Raw genomic sequence first — 20,005 nt, forward strand, 5'->3', positions numbered from 1 at the left:
GATAATCGCAACGCGCCCGGTTAAACGTTTCCGGATCGGATTCGCCAATTTTGGCTTGGACCTCCATTGGGCTCATGCGCGCGTGGGCTACTTTCTTTCTTTGCTTCACCAAGTTAAAAGGTTGAATACTATATAAAGATCTTTTGAGTTTTGTTCCTTTCCAATGTGGGACTAAAGAAAGTACACTAGACAAAAAGACAAAAGACAAAGAAGGGCAGACTCGGAATTTTGAAATATTCCAACAATCCCCCACATATTTTAAAATTCAATAATAAGTTAACGAGCGCGAGAGTTCAATGCATCAAATTGGTGTCTTTGAGACTATGAACCATTTTTTAGGACTAGTAAGTATGACTTACAGAACTTTTGGTGAAACATGAAATTTCTATGAACCAAAAGTCCTTTATGTAAAACAGTGACTCATAGCCCATATTGACCTCTCAAGTTCTGGGCTTGTTCTAAACGGGTTGGTGCAAATAGGCCATGCACCTTACCTGGATATTCATGAGTGCTTTAGAGAACTTCCTAATTCTCATAGGAAGCGGCCCCACTCCCACACCCATATAGGTGGATCCATCAAGTGTGTACTGCAGGTATACACACCATCCTAAAGGACTATGGTATCCATTAAGAGCTTTACCTCATCCTTATCTACTGCAGTTTGCACTATCTACACCATAGGGATGGATTTTCCAAAATTAAATACGATAGTGTACTCACAGTCAACTAGCGACTTGTTATTACCCATATGAACATTCTTCATGGGATCTCCAATCACACATGTTGGGTTTCTGTCGTTATTGACTTTGATATAGGCATTAGTCCCATCCCCCTCGATGTTTCACTCACTAGTTTTCTACCTAGTGGTTTTGTCAAAGGATCGGCCAAATTCAACTCTGACTTTACAAACTCAAGAGATATAATCCCATCATCAAGCAGCTGCCTTACAATATTATGTCTCAACCTTATGTGTCTATTCTTCCCATTATAAACTTTATTCTTAGCTCGATATATAGCAGCTTGGTTATCACAAAGAATAGACACAGAAGGTGTTGGTTTATTCCATAATGGAATATCTCCCACAAGATTTCTAAGCCATTCAGCTTCAGAACCTGCCTTTTCTAAGGCAATAAACTCGGACTCCATTGTAGACCGAGCGATGCATGTTTGCTTGGATGATTTCCAAGATACTGCACCCCCACCAAGAGTAAAGATATATCCACTCGTGGATTTCATCTCATCTGAATCAGAGATCCAATTTGCATCACTATACCCTTCTAGTACAGCTAGAAATCCACGATATAACAAACCATAATTAATGGTTCCTTTCAAGTACCTTAGTACTCTATGAACAGCACTCCAATGGTCCTTACTAGGATTATGAGTATACCTACTTAATCTTCCTACTGCATAAGCAATATCAGGACGAGTGCAGTTAACTAAAAACATTAAACTACCAATGATGCGAGCATATTCTATTTGTAAAATACCATTATCTTTATTTTTCCTTAAATGTATACTAGCATCATATGGAGTAGATACGGGTTTACTATCATAATGCTCAAATTTTCTTAAAATTTTCTCAATATAGTGTTCTTGTGATAGCATAAGTCCATTAGAACTTCTTGTTATTTTAATCCCAAGAATTACATCAGCTTCACCCATATCTTTCATATCAAAATTTGAAGCTAAAAATTTTTTAGTATCTATAACTATATTCAAATCAGTTCCCATTATAAGCATATCATCAACATACAAACATATGATCACAACAACATTATTAACAACCTTACTATAAACACACTTATCAGCCTCATTAATTAGAAAGCCATTAGATACCAATACTTTATCAAATTTTTCATGCCATTGTTTAGGTGCTTGTTTTAATCCATATAAGGATTTTACTAATTTACAAACTTTGTGCTCATTACCAGGAACAACACAACCTTCAGGTTGTTCCATGTAAATTTCTTTATCTAATTCTCCATTCAAGAATGCAGTTTTTACATCCATTTGGTGAATTATTAAATTATGAATGGATGCTAATGCAATGAGTACTCTAATAGATGAAATTCTAGAAACTGGTGCAAAGGTGTCAAAATAATCAATATCTTTTCTTTGTGAGTATCCTTTTGCTACTAATCTTGCTTTAAACTTATCAATTGAATTATCTGGTTTTAACTTTCTTTTAAAAATCCACTTACAACCAATTGATTTAGCACCTGGAGGCAAATCAACTAAGGTCCATGTATAATTAGACATAATAGACTCTATTTCATTATTAATAGCCTCCTTCCAAAAAGGTGCATCAGCTGAAGCTATTGCTTCTTTATAAGTTTGAGGTTCATTATCAACAAGAAAGGTGTAAAAATCATTTCCAAAATTTTTCTCTTTTCTAGTTCTTTTACTTCTTCTTAAATCAATTTCATAATTTTCATGTGCCTCCTTTTCTTGTTTATTATGAGACTGAGAGTCAGTTTTTCCTTTACCTAGTTTCATAGGAAAGATATGTTCAAAGAAATCAGCATTTTTAGATTCTACTATAGTGTTGGGTTCCATAATATTAGATTCACATTTTAATACCAAGAATCTATAAGCAACACTATTTAATGCATAACCAATAAATAAGCAATCAAAGGTTTTAGGTCCCAACTTTCTTTTCTTTGGTTCAGGTAATAGAACTTTGGCCAAACACCCCCACACTTTAAGATATGTAAGGTTAGGTACATGACCTTCCCATAACTCATAGGGTGTCTTACCAATTTTCTTATAAGGTATTCTATTTTGAATGTGACAAGCAGAGAGAATAGCTTCCCCCCACAAATAAAGAGGTACTCCTGAGCTTATTAACATAGCATTCATCATTTCTTTTAGAGTTCTATTTTTACGTTCAGCAACTCCATTAGATTCAGAAGAATATGGTGGGGTAATCTCATGGATTATACCTTTATCTTCACAAAATTTATTGAAGAGATTATACTCATATTCTCCTCCTCTATCAGTCCTTATTCTTTTAATTTTCTTATTAAATTTATTTTCTACTTCAGTAACATATTGCTGAAATTTTTCAAAAGTTTCATCTTTAGTCCTAAGTAGATATACCTTAGTGTATTTAGAATAATCATCAATAAAAGTTATGTAAAATCTTTTTCCTCCTCTAGTTGGAGTGTTTTTCAAATCTCCTAAATCAGAATGTATTAATCCAAGTAATTCAGTTTCTCTTTCTATTGACTTATGACTCTTTTTAGTAGATTTAGATTCTACACACACTTCACATTTATCATTCACATTTCCAAAGGTAATATTATTTAACAAGCCTAGGTCTTTCATTTTCTTGATATAAGAAAAATTAACATGTCCTAATCTACCATGCCATACATCAACAGAATCAATCAAATAAGCAAAAGATGATGCATTTTCATTCATAGTTTCGGTTACATTCAAGACAAATAAACCCTGGTTACAATAACCCTTCCCAATGAAAACATTGTTCTTAGTCATTACAATTTTATCAGACTCAAAATACACTTTAATTCCAGCTTTTCCTAATAAAGATACAGATACTAAGTTCCAACGGATATTAGGAACATGCAACACATCATTCAAGGAAAGGACTTTTCCTGATGTTAGCTTGAGGAGTACTTTTCCTTTGCCAACCACTGGCGAGGGTCTCGAATCACCCATGAACACTTGTTCTTCGCCTTCATTCAATGGAGTGTAGGAAGTAAACGCACTCCTATTGCCACAAATATGTCTAGTAGCCCCAGAGTCTACCACCCAGTCCTTTGCTGCCATAACCATGTTGGTTTCAGATACAACTGCTGCAATAATATCTGTCTCCACCAAATTAGCATTTGGTTTAGCAGATATATCATTCCTTTTTCTAAACCTGCATTGATTAGCATAATGTCCAGGTTTTCCACAAACAAAACAAGTTCCTTTTCTTTTAAAACCAGGACCTTGGAACTTAGGTTTCTTATCATTTTTGAGATAAGGCTTCTTGGACTTTGAATGAGACCCACCTGGTTTGCTGACTATTACATTGGCTTTGGAAGTCATTTCCTTGGCCAATTGTTCTCGGTCTCTAACTCGATTTTGTTCTTCAATTCTAATATGAACAATAACATCTTCAAGACTCATATGTTTCCTTTTGTGCTTCATGCTATTTTTATAATTTTTCCAAGACTCAGGTAATTTTTCAATCAGACAGCCGGCTAGGAAAACTTCTTGAAGTATTATGTCTTCATTTTTAAGATCAGTAACCAGCCTATGAAAATCATGGATTTGTGATGACACATCCCTATCCTCAGATATTTGAAAGTGCAGAAAATTTCCTATAGCATATTTCTGTACTCCAGCATCTTCTAACACATATTTTTTATTCAGATTTTCCCAAATTTCTGCAGCTTCTTTGTATGAACAGTAGACATCAAAAAGTTCATTTGACAGTGTACTCAGAATTGTATGTCTACAGATTTTATTTCCATGTTCCCACTCTTTGAATTTAGTGTCAAAATCATCAGACCCTTCTATCGGTTTTGACTGATTTAAATACCGAGCAAAATTAAGCATATCCAATGTAGAATAAACACGTTCTTGCCATCTCTTAAAATACATACCATTGAAACTTTCAATTTTAGAAGTATCAGAAATTGATCTAGCAGTAATCATAGCAGAATCCATGTCGATCTATCTATTCTTAAGATTGTTGTAAAAATTATAGATGGAGAGAAGGAAGAACTTATCAGTTGAGGCGTGATTTCACTGTCCTTAAGAATAGATCGCGCCCCTCGGAGAATGGATCTCGGTGTAGCAGGTAATGGCGGCCTATCCTCCAGGATACAACAACTGGATCACTCCAAGCGTACACCCGCAGATGCAGTGATACTATCGAACAGCCCAGAACCGCTCAGGAAGATAGAACAGAGAAGTCCTCTTCGGGAACACAGAAAACAGAAGACTCTCGGGAACGCAGGAAAAATAGAGAGAGAGGAAGATAAGATTTCTTTTCTTAATCCTCGGATCTGATAGGGTTTAAAAAGAAAGGAAGAGGCGTTTTGAAAAGATACGGGCGTTTTTAAAAGACGCGACGTTTTATCAAGAGATAAAACAAAACAAAAGACGCGACGTTATCAAACAAAATAATTCAAAAATAAAACGGCAAAAAGAAACCTGGCTCAAGCCCACACCCGCGGGGGGGGGGGGGGGGATCTTTTGAGTTTTGTTCCTTTCCAATGTGGGACTAAAGAAAGTACACTAGACAAAAAGACAAAAGACAAAGAAGGGCAGACTCGGAATTTTGAAATATTCCAACAGGTTCTATTTATATCATATCCTAACACCAATGGATCATCATATACAAGGCAACTCTACAGTAGGAGCAAACAGGAACCTCTAGCTTTGAGCCAAGATCTAGAGCTGGTATGATAGCCCATATTGCTGGTGAAAGGTCTGTTTGATACACCAAAGTAAATAAATAAGCCATAAGGTGAGCTGTCCGATCCAGTTTAGAGAGGCATAGAAGATCATACGATAGGCCAACTAGAGAAAAAATATTTTGAGATAGGCCCAATAAAGGCTAATGGCAAGTTAAGCCCGACTGGGTGCAATTATCGATCTTACATAGCAGTGCAAAGTCTGGTTGCAGTTTTAACAAACATGTGTAGTGGAAGGACAAGTAACGTCAGTTACCAGAATTGCCAGAAATCAAGGATAAAAGTAAACTGTTGCTAAGAGTGCATGGTTAAGCATTGATTATTTTCTAGTATAAATAAGTGATTGGTACTCTAAAAGAAGGGACCTTGGGCATATTAATTAATCCAGTTTTATCTTGATTATTTTTACTTTACACTTACATTATCTTAGATTACCAGTAGGACTCTATCCTAGAAGTAGTTGTAACGTAGTTTTCTTCTACCATAACTCTGGTTATACTCTATTCAAATTTATCTTCTGAATGGTGGTGTGATGGTACTCAAAATTCTTAAAGATCAAGATATCTGGACCCACACTACTTTCATTATCCGTCCTTCAATTATCTTCTTTTTGGCTGCTTGAACATAGTGGTATGCCTGCACATCTATCAGTCTTGCCATTAACTTACGAACCCTGTCTTCCTCCGATGGAGAAAGATATCAACAGGTTTTTATGGCATGCTTGATGGGACTTTGCTGCATAGTTACCATTGTATTGCTGAGAAGATGATGGATGCTTGTCAAATGATAGCAAGCAATCTACCGGTAGATCTTCTATAGGAAGTGGCCATACAACTCCAGTCTTATCCGGATAAAAACAGATGTGGCTTGTTGAAGATAGCTTCATGCCAAGCGGCTGCTATATTAAAGCCATTTGCAAAACGAAAAGGAATAACTATGAAGAGAATATGATGCAAACCTCAACGAACCTGCCGTGAGACCCAACAACAATAGTTTGGAAAATCAATTCCCAGATCGTCCAAAAAGGTTAAAAGGAAAGGAATATAGACCCCGTTGCTATAAAGAGCAAGAAACCTATATTATCAAAGGATTAGGAATATTGACCCCGTTGCTATAGAGAGTCAGAAACCAATATTATCAAGGGTTGGAGGTTCAAGTGGTTGTACTTGAAACTACCGTAAGTTCTACACAAGAACAATAGAGAGAAAATTCTCACAAAAAGATTATATTTCGGAATTGCTTGATTACAAGTGAAAACACCAAGTATTTATAGGCAAAACAAGCCTTGGGTGCATTGAACCAACTAGAAAAACATTAAATGAAAGTTGGTGAAGATGAAAGGAATACAACTTAAAGTCTTGGCAGCAATTAATTAACCTTGGGAAGTTGCAGCAAAACTCCCAACCATTTTGACTAGGTTCAACCTTCATTTGCAAGCCTCAAAAATGTCCTTCAGCCTTCCAAAAGCCTATGATAAATGCACCATAAAGAGGAGTCCAAATTTGAAAGGATTAGACTCTTCTTTTCCATGTTTAAATAATTAATTGGGCTGAATATTGTCGAAATGGACTTGCCACATATTAACCATCTTCAAGTTCAAATCTTCATGTAGACTAGAACCTTCTCCTTGGGCTTGAGTTAATAAAGTTTGGACAGCTTCTTGAAGTTTCTTGGCCCGAGCTCTTGTGATTGGCCCAATTGGAATCTCCACATCATCTTGAGCATCTTCTTTGTCCTTGTCAAAGTCCTTGAGCTGGATCATATCATTCCCCCCTTCTTGAAAAGGATTCGTCCTCGAATCAAGATCTGCATAAAAGGGAGAAAGATCAGAAACATTAAAGGTAGAACTAATATCAAACTCACCTTTAAGATCAATCTTGTAAGCATTGTCATTGATCTTTTCCAGTACTTCATAAGGACCATTCCCACGTAGATTGAGCTTTGATTTTCGTTGGCTAGGGAATCTCTCTTTGCGAAAATGTACCCAAACCAAGTCTTCTAGTTGAAAAATGACTTCCTTTCTTCCTTTATTAGCATGGGCAGCAGCTTGCTCATTTCGTTTAAGGATATGTTAGCGTGCTTCTTCATGGATTTTTTTCACCTTTTCAGCTTTCTTCTTCCCATCTAAACTGGTAATCTTGTTAACAGGTAAAGGAAGTAAATCCAATGGAGTTAATGGGTTAAAACCATAAACAACTTCAAATGGTGAATAAGAAGTAGAAGAATGCACAGTTCTATTATAAGCAAATTCAATAAAAGGAATGCAATCTTCCCAAGTCTTCAAATTCTTTTTAATTATAGCACGCAACAAAGTACCTAAAGTCCGATTCACAACCTCTGTTTGACTATCTGTTTGAGGGTGACAAGTAGTAGAAAATAACAAAATTGTTCCCAACTTACCCCACAAAACTCGCCAGAAATGACTAAGGAACTTAACATCCCTATCACTAACAATTGTCTTAGGGAGACCATGAAGACGAACAACTTTCGTAAAAAACAATTCAGCAATATGAACGGCATCATCAGTTTTATGACAAGGGATAAAATGTGCCATTTTAGAAAATCGGTCTACAACAACAAAAATTGAATCTTTTCCCCTTCTAGTTCTAGGTAAACTTAAAACAAAATCCATAGAAACATCAGTCCAAGGGTGACTAGGAATAGGTAAAGCTTTATATAATCCATGATGTTTCACTCTTGATTTGGCCTTTTTGCAAGTGACATATCTGTTGCAAATTCTGTCAACATCTCTTTTCATGTGAGGCCAAAAGAAATGTTCTTTCAAAATTTTCAGAGTTTTAAAAATACCAAAATGTCCTATTAATCCTCCCTCATGAGACTTCCTGACAAGAAGCTTACGTAAAGAACACTTCGGAACGCAAAGCTTATTTTCTCGAAATAAGTACCCATCTTGCTTGTAAAATTTTTCAAAAGGTTTTGTTTCACAAGCTTCAAAAACTGTTGAAAACTCAGAATCTTATGGGTACAACTTCTTGATATGTTCAAATCCCAAAAATTTTGCTGAAAGAGTAGATAGAAGAATATACCTTCTTGATAAAGCATCAGCAACAATATTATTTTTACCTTGCTTGTATTGGACAACATATGGGAACATCTCAATAAACTCAACCCAACAAGCATGCCTTCGATTAAGCTTACCTTGGCTCTTCAAATGCTTCAAAGATTCATGATCGGTGTGAATAACAAACTCCTTTGACCATAGGTAGTGTTGCCATGTCTCTAATGCTCTCACCAATGCATAGAGTTCTTTGTCATAGGTGGAGTAGTTCAAGGCAGCTCCGCTCGACTTCTCACTAAAGTAAGCCAAGGGTCTCTTGTCTTGTATTAGGACAGCACCTATACCAATACCAGAAGCATCACATTCGATTTCAAAAGTTTTAGAGAAATCTGGTAAAAGTAATAAAGAGGCAGAACTTAGCTTTTCTTTCAAGGTGTTGAATGCTTTCTCTTGTGCTTCACCCCATTTGAATTCAACACTTTTCTTGATGATTTCTGTTAATGGAGCAGCTATAGTGCTAAAGTTTGGAACAAACCTTCGGTAGAATCCCGCCAAGCCATAGAAGCTCCTAACTTTGGTGATGGTAGTTGGTGTAGGCCAGTCTTTGATCGCCTTTACCTTCTCTTCATCAACTTCTACACCTCTAGTACTTACAACAAAGCCAAGAAACACAACTTTGTCCAAACAAAATGTACACTTCTTAAGGTTAGCATACAATTGCTCTTTTCTTAGCTCAAGTAAAACATTCTTTAAATGCCCTAAGTGTTCATGCAAGTTCTTGCTGTAAATCAATATGTCATCAAAGTAGACAACCACAAATTTTCCAATAAACTTACGCAAGACATGATTCATTAAGCGCATAAAAGTGTAGGGTGCATTAGTTAATCCAAAGGGCATAACTAACCACTCATAAAGTCCATGTTTTGTTTTAAAAGCAGTTTTCCACTCATCTCCCTCTTTCATTCGAATTTTATGATATCCAGATTTCAAATCAATTTTAGAAAAGATAGTGGAACCATGGAGTTCATCAAGCATGTCATCAAGACGGGGAATAGGATAACGATACTTTATCGTTATTTTGTTGATAGTATGACAGTCAATGCACATCCTCCAAGTTCCATCTTTCTTGAGAACTAGCAAAACTGGAACAGCACATGGACTCATGCTCTCTCTAACATGACCTTTGTTCATCAACTCTTCAACTTGTCTCTGCAATTCTTTTGCTTCTTCGGGGCTGCATCTATAAGCTGGTCTATTTGGAATTTGGGCACCCGGAACTAGGTCAATTTGATGTTCAATGCCTCTAATTGGTGGCAATCCTGGTGGCATCTCTTCTGGAAAAACATCTTGAAATTTCTGTAAAAGAGATATGGCAGTACTAGGCAAAGAATCATCAAGGTTAGTTGTTGAGAGATAAGCTTCCTTATACAAGATCAACATCATTTGCTTCTGTGAAACCATAGCTCTCTTAATCTCTCTTTCTTTTGTATAGAAATTCACTTTTTTTTCCTCTTTCTTTTTCTCACTTTTCTCATCAGATTCTTTACTCACAATTTCTTTTGTACTCTCATTTTCATCCTTACTTTGTTTAGCACTGGTTGCTATAGATTTCTTGACTTGATTTTGCTCTTCAAGAACTTGATGAGGGGGTAAAGGAGCCAAAGTGATGTTTCTGCCATTCTTGGTAAAGTTGTACTTATTTTTGTAACTATTATGGAGGGTACGCCTATCAAATTGCCAAGGTCTTCCAAGCAATATGTGACTTGCTTGCATTGGAAAAAGATAGAAGTACCTGTTTTGTGACTTTTAATTCTCCACTATCATTAAGCCATTGAAGTCGATATGGATGAGGGTGCTTTTGAGTCTTCAACCCTAGCTTGTCCACCATTAGCTTGCTTGCCACATTCACACAACTTCCACCATCAATTATCAAACCACAAACTCTTTCTTTGACATGGCAGCGAGTGTAAAAGATATTCTCACGTTGTTGTTTATCATTGTCTGTTTGAGCTTGAACATGGAGGGCTCTAAGAACAACTAAGGCTTGACCAACAATAGCCTGTTCTATATCACTAGCATCTTCAAGTTGTGGCATAGACTCTTTATCATTTTCTTCTTCAGAAACAATATCCCCATTATCTAGCAAGATCATGGTTCTCTTGTTTGGGCATTGAGAAGAAATATGACCAAAGCCTTGACATCGGAAGCATTTAATATCACGATTTTTTTGAGTTTGGTTGGAAGAAGTACCTTTTTCAGATTGTTTGGTCATAGTTTTCTCTTCTTTAGGCCTAGAAGTAGGCTTTTCTTCTTGTTTTGGAGTAGGACTCCATTTGGACTTTCAATTAGATGAACCAGCAGCTTCATGCTTGGATGATGATCTTCCTCCTCTTTTAAGTTGCCTCTCAACTTTCATAGCCATGTGGACCACATCTTCAATTTCCATATAATGTTGTAGTTCCACAACATTCGCAATCTCACGGTTGAGACCACAAATGAATCTAGCCATTGTTGCCTCTCTATCTTCTTCAACATTGGCACGAATCATGGTTATTTCCATCTCCTTATGGTATTCTTCAATAGATTTTGTTCCCTGTTTAAGACTTTGCAACTTCAAATGTAAGTCTCTATAATAGTGTGAAGGAACAAACCTTCTCCTCATGGCAGCTTTCATGTCATCCCAATTGTCAATTGGAATCTCTCGGTTTCTTTTTCGACTTAGAACCAATTGGTCCCACTAAACAATTGCATAGTCAGTAAAAGAAATAGCTGCAAGCTTAACTTTCTTTTCCTCCGAATAGTTATGACAATCGAAAACAAGTTCCACTTTTCTTTCCCATTCAATGTAAGCATCAGGATCATTTTTACCTTGAAAAGGTGGGAGAGAAAGTTTAATCGAACCTGTGTTGCGATCGACAACATCTCTATTTTGATGCATGTGCTGGCGATGTCGTCTTGGTCTATGATCTCTTTGTCTTCGTATGGAAGCTAGGGAGGTTTCATCATCAAATTCTTCATTTTCACCTTATCAACATGATCAGCTAGAGGAATGGAGGGACGTCTGTTTTGCCTTCTCCCTCGTGGCATAGTGCCTTGCTGTATTTGATTCACTTGTTGGTCATTATGATCTAATCGTTCTCGGATTTCTTCAAGTTGGGCATTCATCCGCTGGAATTGTTGTTGTAGAGCTTGAATGTTCAATTTGGTGTCTATTGGTGCTTCCTCACTTCCGCCTTAAGACATGTTGTAAAAATGAAAAGAACCTCACCACTCCCTCACGTGTTTCACTCAAATATATTTCACTCAATCACTCGTATTTGCACACAATGATTTGGCTTTTTCCCTCTGATGATCTCACACACTCTTGCCTTTTACTACTCAATTTTCTCTTAAAAGTTCTTGAGAAAACTAAGGTAAATTTCAAAGCAAAGCAAATGAAAAACCAACACACTTAAAAATACAGATTTTTGAGTGGAGTCAATATGGAAGCAACACGTGTGAAGAGTTTAGGAACATAAATGATGAGAAGAAATGGATATGAAAAGAAAAGCAAAGAATATGAAAAGAAAGCAAATGGATATGAAAAGTTGAATGATGGATATATAGAGATGAAATATGAGAAATAGATGATAATAAAAAGCAAACTTCTCCTTCTTTTCTTTCAAAACATTTAACCTTCTAACTCCTTTTGATCCCCTTTTTGTTGTCTTTTTTTTTTCTTTTTTTTTGTCTTTTTTTTTTTTGTTTTACAACTTCAGTCTCCTCTTTTTATGATTTTCTTTCAATAATAGAAACAACAGCAATATCAACAAAGATGAAGCACGAAAAGAAATGGTAGAGAATAGAAATGAAATGGTTATGGATGAAATGATATCAAATGATGCAAAGGATGAAAAAAATATAAATGATAGAATATAAAAGCAAATAAGGGATAGGTAACCTGATTGGAAACTTTGGCTCTGATACCAAATGATGCAAACTTCAACGAACCTGCCGTGAGACCCAACAACAATAGTTTAAAAAATCAATTCCCAGATCGTCCAAAAAGGTTAAAAGGAAAGGAATATAGACCCCGTTACTATAAAGAGCAAGAACCTATATTATCAAAGGATTAGGAATATTGACCCCGTGACTATAGAGAGTCAGAAACCAATATTATCAAGGGTTGGAGGTTCAAGTGGTTGTACTTGAAACTACCGTAAGTTCTACACAAGAACAATAGAGAGAAAATTCTCACAAAAAAAGATTATATTTCGGAATTGCTTGATTACAAGTGAAAACACCAAGTATTTATAGGTAAAACAAGCCTTGGGTGCATTGAACCAACTAGAAAAACATTAAATGAAAGTTGGTGAAGATGAAAGAAATACTACTTAAAGTCTTGGCAGCAATTAATTAACCTTGGGAAGTTGCAGCAAAACTCCCAACCATTTTGACTAGGTTCAACCTTCATTTGCAAGCCTCAAAAATGTCCTTCAGCCTTCTAAAAGCCTATGATAAATGCACCATAAAGAGGAGTCCAAATTTGAAAGGATTAGACTCTTCTTTTCCATGTTTAAATAATTAATTGGGCTGAATATTGTCGAAATGGACTTGCCACATATTAACCATCTTCAAGTTCAAATCTTCATGTAGACTAGAACCTTCTCTTTGGGCTTGAGTTAATAAAGTTTGGACAGCTTCTTGAAGTTTCTTGGCCCGAGCTCTTGTGATTGGCCCAATTGGAATCTCCACATCATCTTGAGCATCTTCTTTGTCCTTGTCAAAGTCCTTGAGCTGGATCATATCAGAATAATAGTGAAAAGTTTCGTTTTGTTGTTAAACAACAAAAGTCACTAGCCACGACAGGCTATGATAAAGACTATGGTGAACTTGACCAATAAAGAAGCTGAAGAAGGAAAATTGGCCTATTAATTTTTAAAGCAGAACAACAATTTGCTTTTAGGCAATCAAGAAAATAAAGCCGAAAACTATCCAGTATTCTTAGAATTCTTTGGCCGAGATGCCTAAATTATGTATAGGAGATCATGTTGGACCAAGGAAGGAGTGCATGTTTTGGTAAAGGAAATCAGTCGTCCCCTTATGGATGGGGGAAACATTATAAGGGCAACCACATCAAGGAAAATGCTATGTATCGCTCGGTTGTTATGCGCATTGAAGCCAGATATTGGGAGACATTGTCATTTTATCTATACTTGGAGATCCCACAAGGTATAAAGCTTGACCATTCGATTAGTCAAGAATTCTCATGTAGGTTATGAGTAACATGGATCCAAATACTATGCAAAAGATCGTTGGAAGATGGACGAAATAATAAATTTGGTCTGAAAGCAAAAAAAATAAAATAATTATATATATATATATTAGATAGCAAGAAGATATTCTACTAGTTGTTGGTCAAGAGGCCAATACAAATAATTATAACCTACTCTGCTAGACTGCAGCCTAAAGATCTCTCATAATAATTTTGATCCTCTCCCACTCCTGAAGAGCCTGGGATATCAGCTCGGAAGCAACTACCCTATCCAAAAGGGTTGGGAGTTGAGATTTGCATACTTTTAGCTGTTGCTGACCTACGTCCAAGGTTATATATTTATCTTTGTTGTTGTGTTCTAGCTCTAGTTGTTCTTCCTTCATGAATTGTACCGCTCAACAAGTGTCGGTCAGCTGTGCTATGCAACCAAATCCTTCCAAGGGTGAAGTTTGTGCTGGACCGAAGTGTATGTATTCAAAGCAAACCTGATTTCTTCTTCTAAGGAATTGACCTTGACCTCCAATTCATTTGTGTGTGATTTCAAAATACCTACTTCTTTAATCAAGTTGGCCAATGGATGTTGAATATCATAGATGTTGGCTAGTCTATGTTGAAGATCATCAGCCTGATCTGCCGAAAGGTAAGCTGAGTGCTCTAAGATTGAAATTGAGTTCAAAAACTCATCCATACTATCTGAGCAGACAAGCCCGTCAATCAGGATGGGTAGGATGCATTGCAATAACTTTTTGGCCATCCTCGCTTCTATAGTAGTATCGATTGATGAGTGGCCAATACAAGCATCAGCTGATTGGGCCAACAGCTCGGCTCTGGCTCTAGCTAGGATGGAAGATAGAAAGACTGCCAAGGAACTATAAAAGATTATCGGTTAGTAAATAGAAGGATTGCATGGTGAAAAAATTAAGTGATACCTCGCAATTGGCAATCAAGGAGCTAGAGTTGGGTAAACAAGAGCTCGAACTCATCAAACCAAGAAATGTTAGCCATATTATCAGTCACAAGGGCCGATCGGTGCCCGAGCACTTGTAGCTCTTAAGAATGGTCAAAATGTGGAGAGTGGGAAAGGGCAATCAATTCAGCCATCGTCATTTAAGCGCAACGGCCGCCAGATCATTACCGTGGAGGTGTGCAGTGACTCTTATTCGATCCTTCCAATCTAGATGACAGATAAGCCGAACTCTCTAGTGACTCTATCAGCTCGGTGCCTTGGTCGGATGGGTTCCAGTGGCAACACAACCCATCAAGGTTTAGAAGCTCTAGGTCACGTAGATGCCTACTAGATCCAGCAAACCATGGACTACCCGGTCCCCCTAATTCAATTGATGCTTTCACTAAACTTTCATTTAAATTATTAAATATCAATTAAGACCTAACAAGTAACTGAGACACAAGAAAGGAACATCTAAAGGATGCTCGTGATCTCACGTAGAGAGAATGGAAATCGGCAGTGATGGTGATCAAAAGTTTGCTAGGCAAGTCTGGCTGCTACACGTGCAAAACATCTTGTGTGAGCTGCTTTTGATTATGTTCAGAAAGGATGGGCAAAGGTTTCCTGTTTTCGTTTTGATGTAAATTGGAGGAAGTGAGAAAAGGTTTCCTGATATTAACAAGTAATAATCGGTGAAAGGTTTCCGAGCTATTTGCCTACTTTTGCATCCAAGTTATTTCTTAACAGCACTACTCATGCTTAGCTTTGCTAGCAGTGTTAAAGCTCCCAACCTCTCCAAATTTTATGAACTTGCATGGACTAAAGAGACAGACACTCACCATGTACTATGTTCAAGCTTCACGCTGGAATGGATGGCTTTGTTACTTGTTTATCATATCATTTGCCACTGTTTATTTTTTTTTTGTAAATTGGAAACAGAGAAAAAAAAAGGAGAAAACAAAACAAAATCTGAAGGCACCCTCCAACAGAAAGCAGCCTGAGTATTATAGCACGCAAAATTTGAGGAAAAACGAAAGGCGAAGCAGAAGAAGCATCAAAATCTGCAACAAAAATCTACGGAGCTGACCGCTTTTCCTATTTCCGATCCACAGAGCATGTTATGCTATAATTCGCAGTCTCTAATATCATATTTTAAATGTTAAAAAACCAACGATACCTCCAACCCGTGATAACCCCGGCCTACGTTTCCCGACAGGAGAGCACCGTTTGGGCATTCCGTTAAGGAAAGTACGCACACCCATGCACTCCCAAATCCTTTCTTCCCCGTTTGGTTATCTCTTTCCTCTCTCAACAAAATCCTTCTGCTTATTCCATCAATCCTTAAAAGAAGTTCCTAAAGAAGAATCCTCATCACTCTATTTCATCAATCTCTTTTCATCGATTGTTAAAAATTTTTTGTAGAAAATTAATCCCAACTTGCATTAAAAATTTGTAGAAAAACTCTTCCCACTCTGTTTCAACATTCTCTTTTCCTGCATCATTAAAAAACTGCAGAAAATCTCTCATACTCTGTTTTACCATTCTTTTTTAATCCATGATTAAGAAATTGTATAGAGAAATTCCTCACAAGCTCTGTTTCGTCATTCTCTTTTTCTCTTTCAATTAAAAAATTGTAAAAAACTCACGCACCGGCACTATTGCACTGTTCTTTTATCCTAGCTCATTTAAAAAATCTATAAAAAAACTCTAGACAGATATATTTCACAATCACCTTTTCCTCCTTCGGAAAGAGAAATCTCTTAAAAAAAGTTCATCCCTGCTCTTCAAAAAGACTCATCCAGCATTCAAACGGTCATGGCTTCAAAGGACATAAGTAGCTTGGTTTTCATGACTGTGCGCTTTTATGGTAATGAAGCTCATCATTTCCATCTCACAAGACAACTCTCGTTCATATCTACAATGAAATAGTGGGGAGATAAAAGCATCTATCTCTTACGGTGATAGATGTAAAATTCTATGTTCCAAACAATCCTAATATACTTGTGGCGGCCAGAGCCAACAAAGATATTAGGAATATGCATGAAGTACATATCGAGTTAAATGTAGTAATAATTGAGATGGTTATCAGTCAAGCTTGACTGAAAGCACTTACATGGTGATTGACATAAAGTAACATATGAATTCTTGGTTTTTTTTTTTTTTTGTATTCTGTTTTTAATTAGTTTTGTTATGCATATCTAGTGGCTGCATGTACATAATAATTATGATTTATATATGTATAATCTATTTTGAGTATAAAATCGTTTGCTAATATGTTGAAGAAATTGTCTCTTTATGTTGCAGGCATAGTGGGCTATCGAAAATATTGAGCAGGCATCCGTTGCAAAATTGCTTGAAAAAATAGCTCACCTTGTTTTACCTCCTTTGGCGGCTGAAGTACTTTTCGTCAAGTTGTTGAAGAGACAAGAGCTATAGTTGAAGAGGAATAAGTCAAAGAAATACTTTGGATGCTTAAGACGATCCATGGTCAAGAGTTAAAGGATATAGAAATCTCTTGTAACATAATTCACAACTTCTACATCATAAATTGTAGAGATTTTGAGTTTATGAAGAATGATCGTCAGTGTGTGATCGTGGAATATGCATACAAGGGGTGTAGATGGCATATTTATGCTTCTCGACTTGGAAATCAAGATAACTTTTCAATTAAAATAATGAATTATGATCATACATGTGGAGGAGGTTTGCAAGTTTGATATTATCTTAAGGCTTCAAAGCATTGGGTTTGTAATATTGTAAAAGATAAACTTCAAGATATACTATTTTGTAGGCTGATTGATATGGTAAATGATATTCGTCGAAAATATAGTGTAGAATTATCATATCATAAAGCTTGGCATGAGAAAGATGTCGCTATAAAGGAGTTTTATAGTCATAGATCACTATTTTATGACTGGATATGCTAGTATTGTGATGTCATTCTTCAAACCAACCCCGACAGCATAGCGGAGTGTGAAACCAATGAAAATCGATTCACCCGTCTATTCATTTTATTTCATGCTTTAATCAAGGATTTCATAAAAGGATGTAGCCTCTGATTTTCATGGATGAAACATTTATAAAGCATAAATATGTAGGAGTACTACTTGGTGTTTTTTGCAAAGATACAAATAATGATATATTCTCCATAGCATGTGATGTGGTTGATGGAAAAATAGATGACAATTGGAAGTGGTTTTATTGGATTTTGAAAGGAGTGATAGATACTTGCGGTGACTGTCATGGTTAGCAGTTATAAGAATTTATTAAAGCAACATCAAAGTTCTTTCTTGGTAGTTACCACTCATATTGTATCTATCATATCAAAGATAACTTCAAAAATCAGGTTTATAGCATTATTTTTCAAAATTTTAAACTCCAACTTTAAAATATCTATGTATATTACGATAGTGTTGGCCCCATATGTGCTTCTTTGATAATTCTCCATGTAGGTGCTTGTTCATTATCACGTAGCTAAGAGGAAGAGACTCTTGAATTTATTAAATGCTGCTGTCTATACTTCAAGGCTGAATGTTTTTAGAAAGCTAATTAGCAAACTAATAGTTGATGCCCCAGGAACAAGAAATTTTCTCATGCATACGAAGTCGGAGCATTGAGCAAATGCAATCTTTCTAGATCCATGCTGAGGACCATGACATCTATTGTGGTAGAGTGTTTCAATAGTTGAATCCTAGAGGCTCGGAATCTTTCCGTACCTTAGATGGTTGATTATATCATGCTCCAAATTATACAAATAATATATGATTGATGGAATCGAGGTTATAGTATCCAAACACATCTTTCCTGTAATCCTGAGAAAGTCTTGCAGAGAAACATTGAAGAGAGATGGAGGTTGTCATGTTTACATCAAATATCATGATATATGACGTAGAAGATATGAACTACTCATGCAAGGTTAACCTCTAGGAATGCACCTACTTTTATGGAAGAAGTATATTGAGTAACATATGCCGAAGTTTCAATCCAATTCTTCATATCGAGGAGCCCTAGAGTGCCTCAAACGAGATTCATATTCTACCTTCTATCACGAAGACTCATCCAAGCAAGCCTAGAAAAAAGAAAAACATTCACAAGTGGAGTCATCATGACCTATGACATATGAGCGATGCAGGAAGCTTGAATATAACAGAATAACTTGTAATGAGGTTATCAAATAAATATTATAGAGTTGGTTGTTTTGTAAGAAGTAGATATGGAGACATGATGTGCATGATAAATTTTTGAGATGGTATGAAACTGCAAATTTATGTGAGCTTGTAAAGGCTAAAATATCCCTAATTTTCTGTTATTCAAATGCATTTCATTTGAACTTAAATGCTTTACATATCAACAATAAAATATTGTGAATGCTTATTGAACTTTCTTTTCCTTTAACTATTATTGTTTTGTAATTTTCCAATTTCAGTCTCCTTTAATGGAAGCTCTTTTGAGCAAAGAAAAGTTTCATGCTTTATAACTTAGCGAGAAAAGAATCACCAAAGTTGGTTTTGCCATAACCAAACTTAGAAAGATCCATGCGTTCATTTACTCGAATAGAATTCTCATCAATATTTCCAACAATTCTTTTTTGCTTTGTTGGATAATGTTTTTTGCTAAATAGTGGACAGTAACAGTTTCATACTTGTCAGCCCAACCATTTTAATTGCTAAAATGTTCATAGATGTTGTTAATAGATACATTTAGTAGCCAGTGTACTTCAGTTAATATAGGTAACGGTCCACTAGCATGTTCGAATATTTCTCTATATGGTCCGATTTGGAGATATTTCTCTAGCTTTGTAGTTCATTTGCGACGTGCCCGTGGTGGAGTTTCGATTTATATTGGATTGAATTCTACAGTGCATTATGCTACTTGAGATCGGCCCTGTTAGGCATCAGTTTGTTGACATTCTTGAATATCTTTTCGTACTGTACGAAACAAAGATATTTCTCTAGTTGCATAGTTCATTTGTGATGTGTGCTCACCCCCACTGGCGGAATTTAGGCTTAGATTAGATTGGTTTTTATGGTGTGTTGCCCTACTTGTGATCCGTGCTTGCCCCCCATGCACACTCGAATATCTCACATAGACCTCGCATGTCTCACCTGTGGACTTGTGTCTACCCTTTTTGGAGGCTCGGACTACTTTGCTCTCAATCGCTTTCAATCAACAGTGTAATCTAAAATTCTCAATTGCCCAGCTTTTAGGAGTGGCAATTAGGTCAGGTTAGATCAGATATAAGTTGTATTGAATACAAGTCGGATCAAAAAATTTATCAACCCAAATCCAATCTATTTATTAAATAGGTTAAAAATTTAGACCTATATCCAACCAGCATATTAAACATGTAA

At 36.3% G+C, this 20,005-nt stretch overlaps 1 protein-coding gene across 1 annotated transcript; it reads right to left on the reverse strand.

Moving 5' to 3' along the window:
- Nucleotides 1-774: 774 nt before the first annotated feature.
- On the reverse strand, nt 775-4,683 carry LOC149751620 (uncharacterized). Its single transcript, XM_089926223.1, has 2 exons — nt 3,369-4,683; nt 775-1,976 (listed from the first exon to the last, which is right to left on the reverse strand). Exons 1-2 carry the CDS (start codon nt 4,681-4,683, stop codon nt 775-777), a joined length of 2,517 nt encoding a protein of 838 aa, XP_089782349.1.
- Nucleotides 4,684-20,005: the final 15,322 nt, after the last annotated feature.

This window comes from Phoenix dactylifera, chromosome 11 (genome assembly GCF_051530095.1).
Source record: "Phoenix dactylifera cultivar Ajwa chromosome 11, Ajwa_hap1_PhDact_Kaust_v1.1, whole genome shotgun sequence".
NCBI lineage: Eukaryota > Viridiplantae > Streptophyta > Magnoliopsida > Arecales > Arecaceae > Phoenix > Phoenix dactylifera.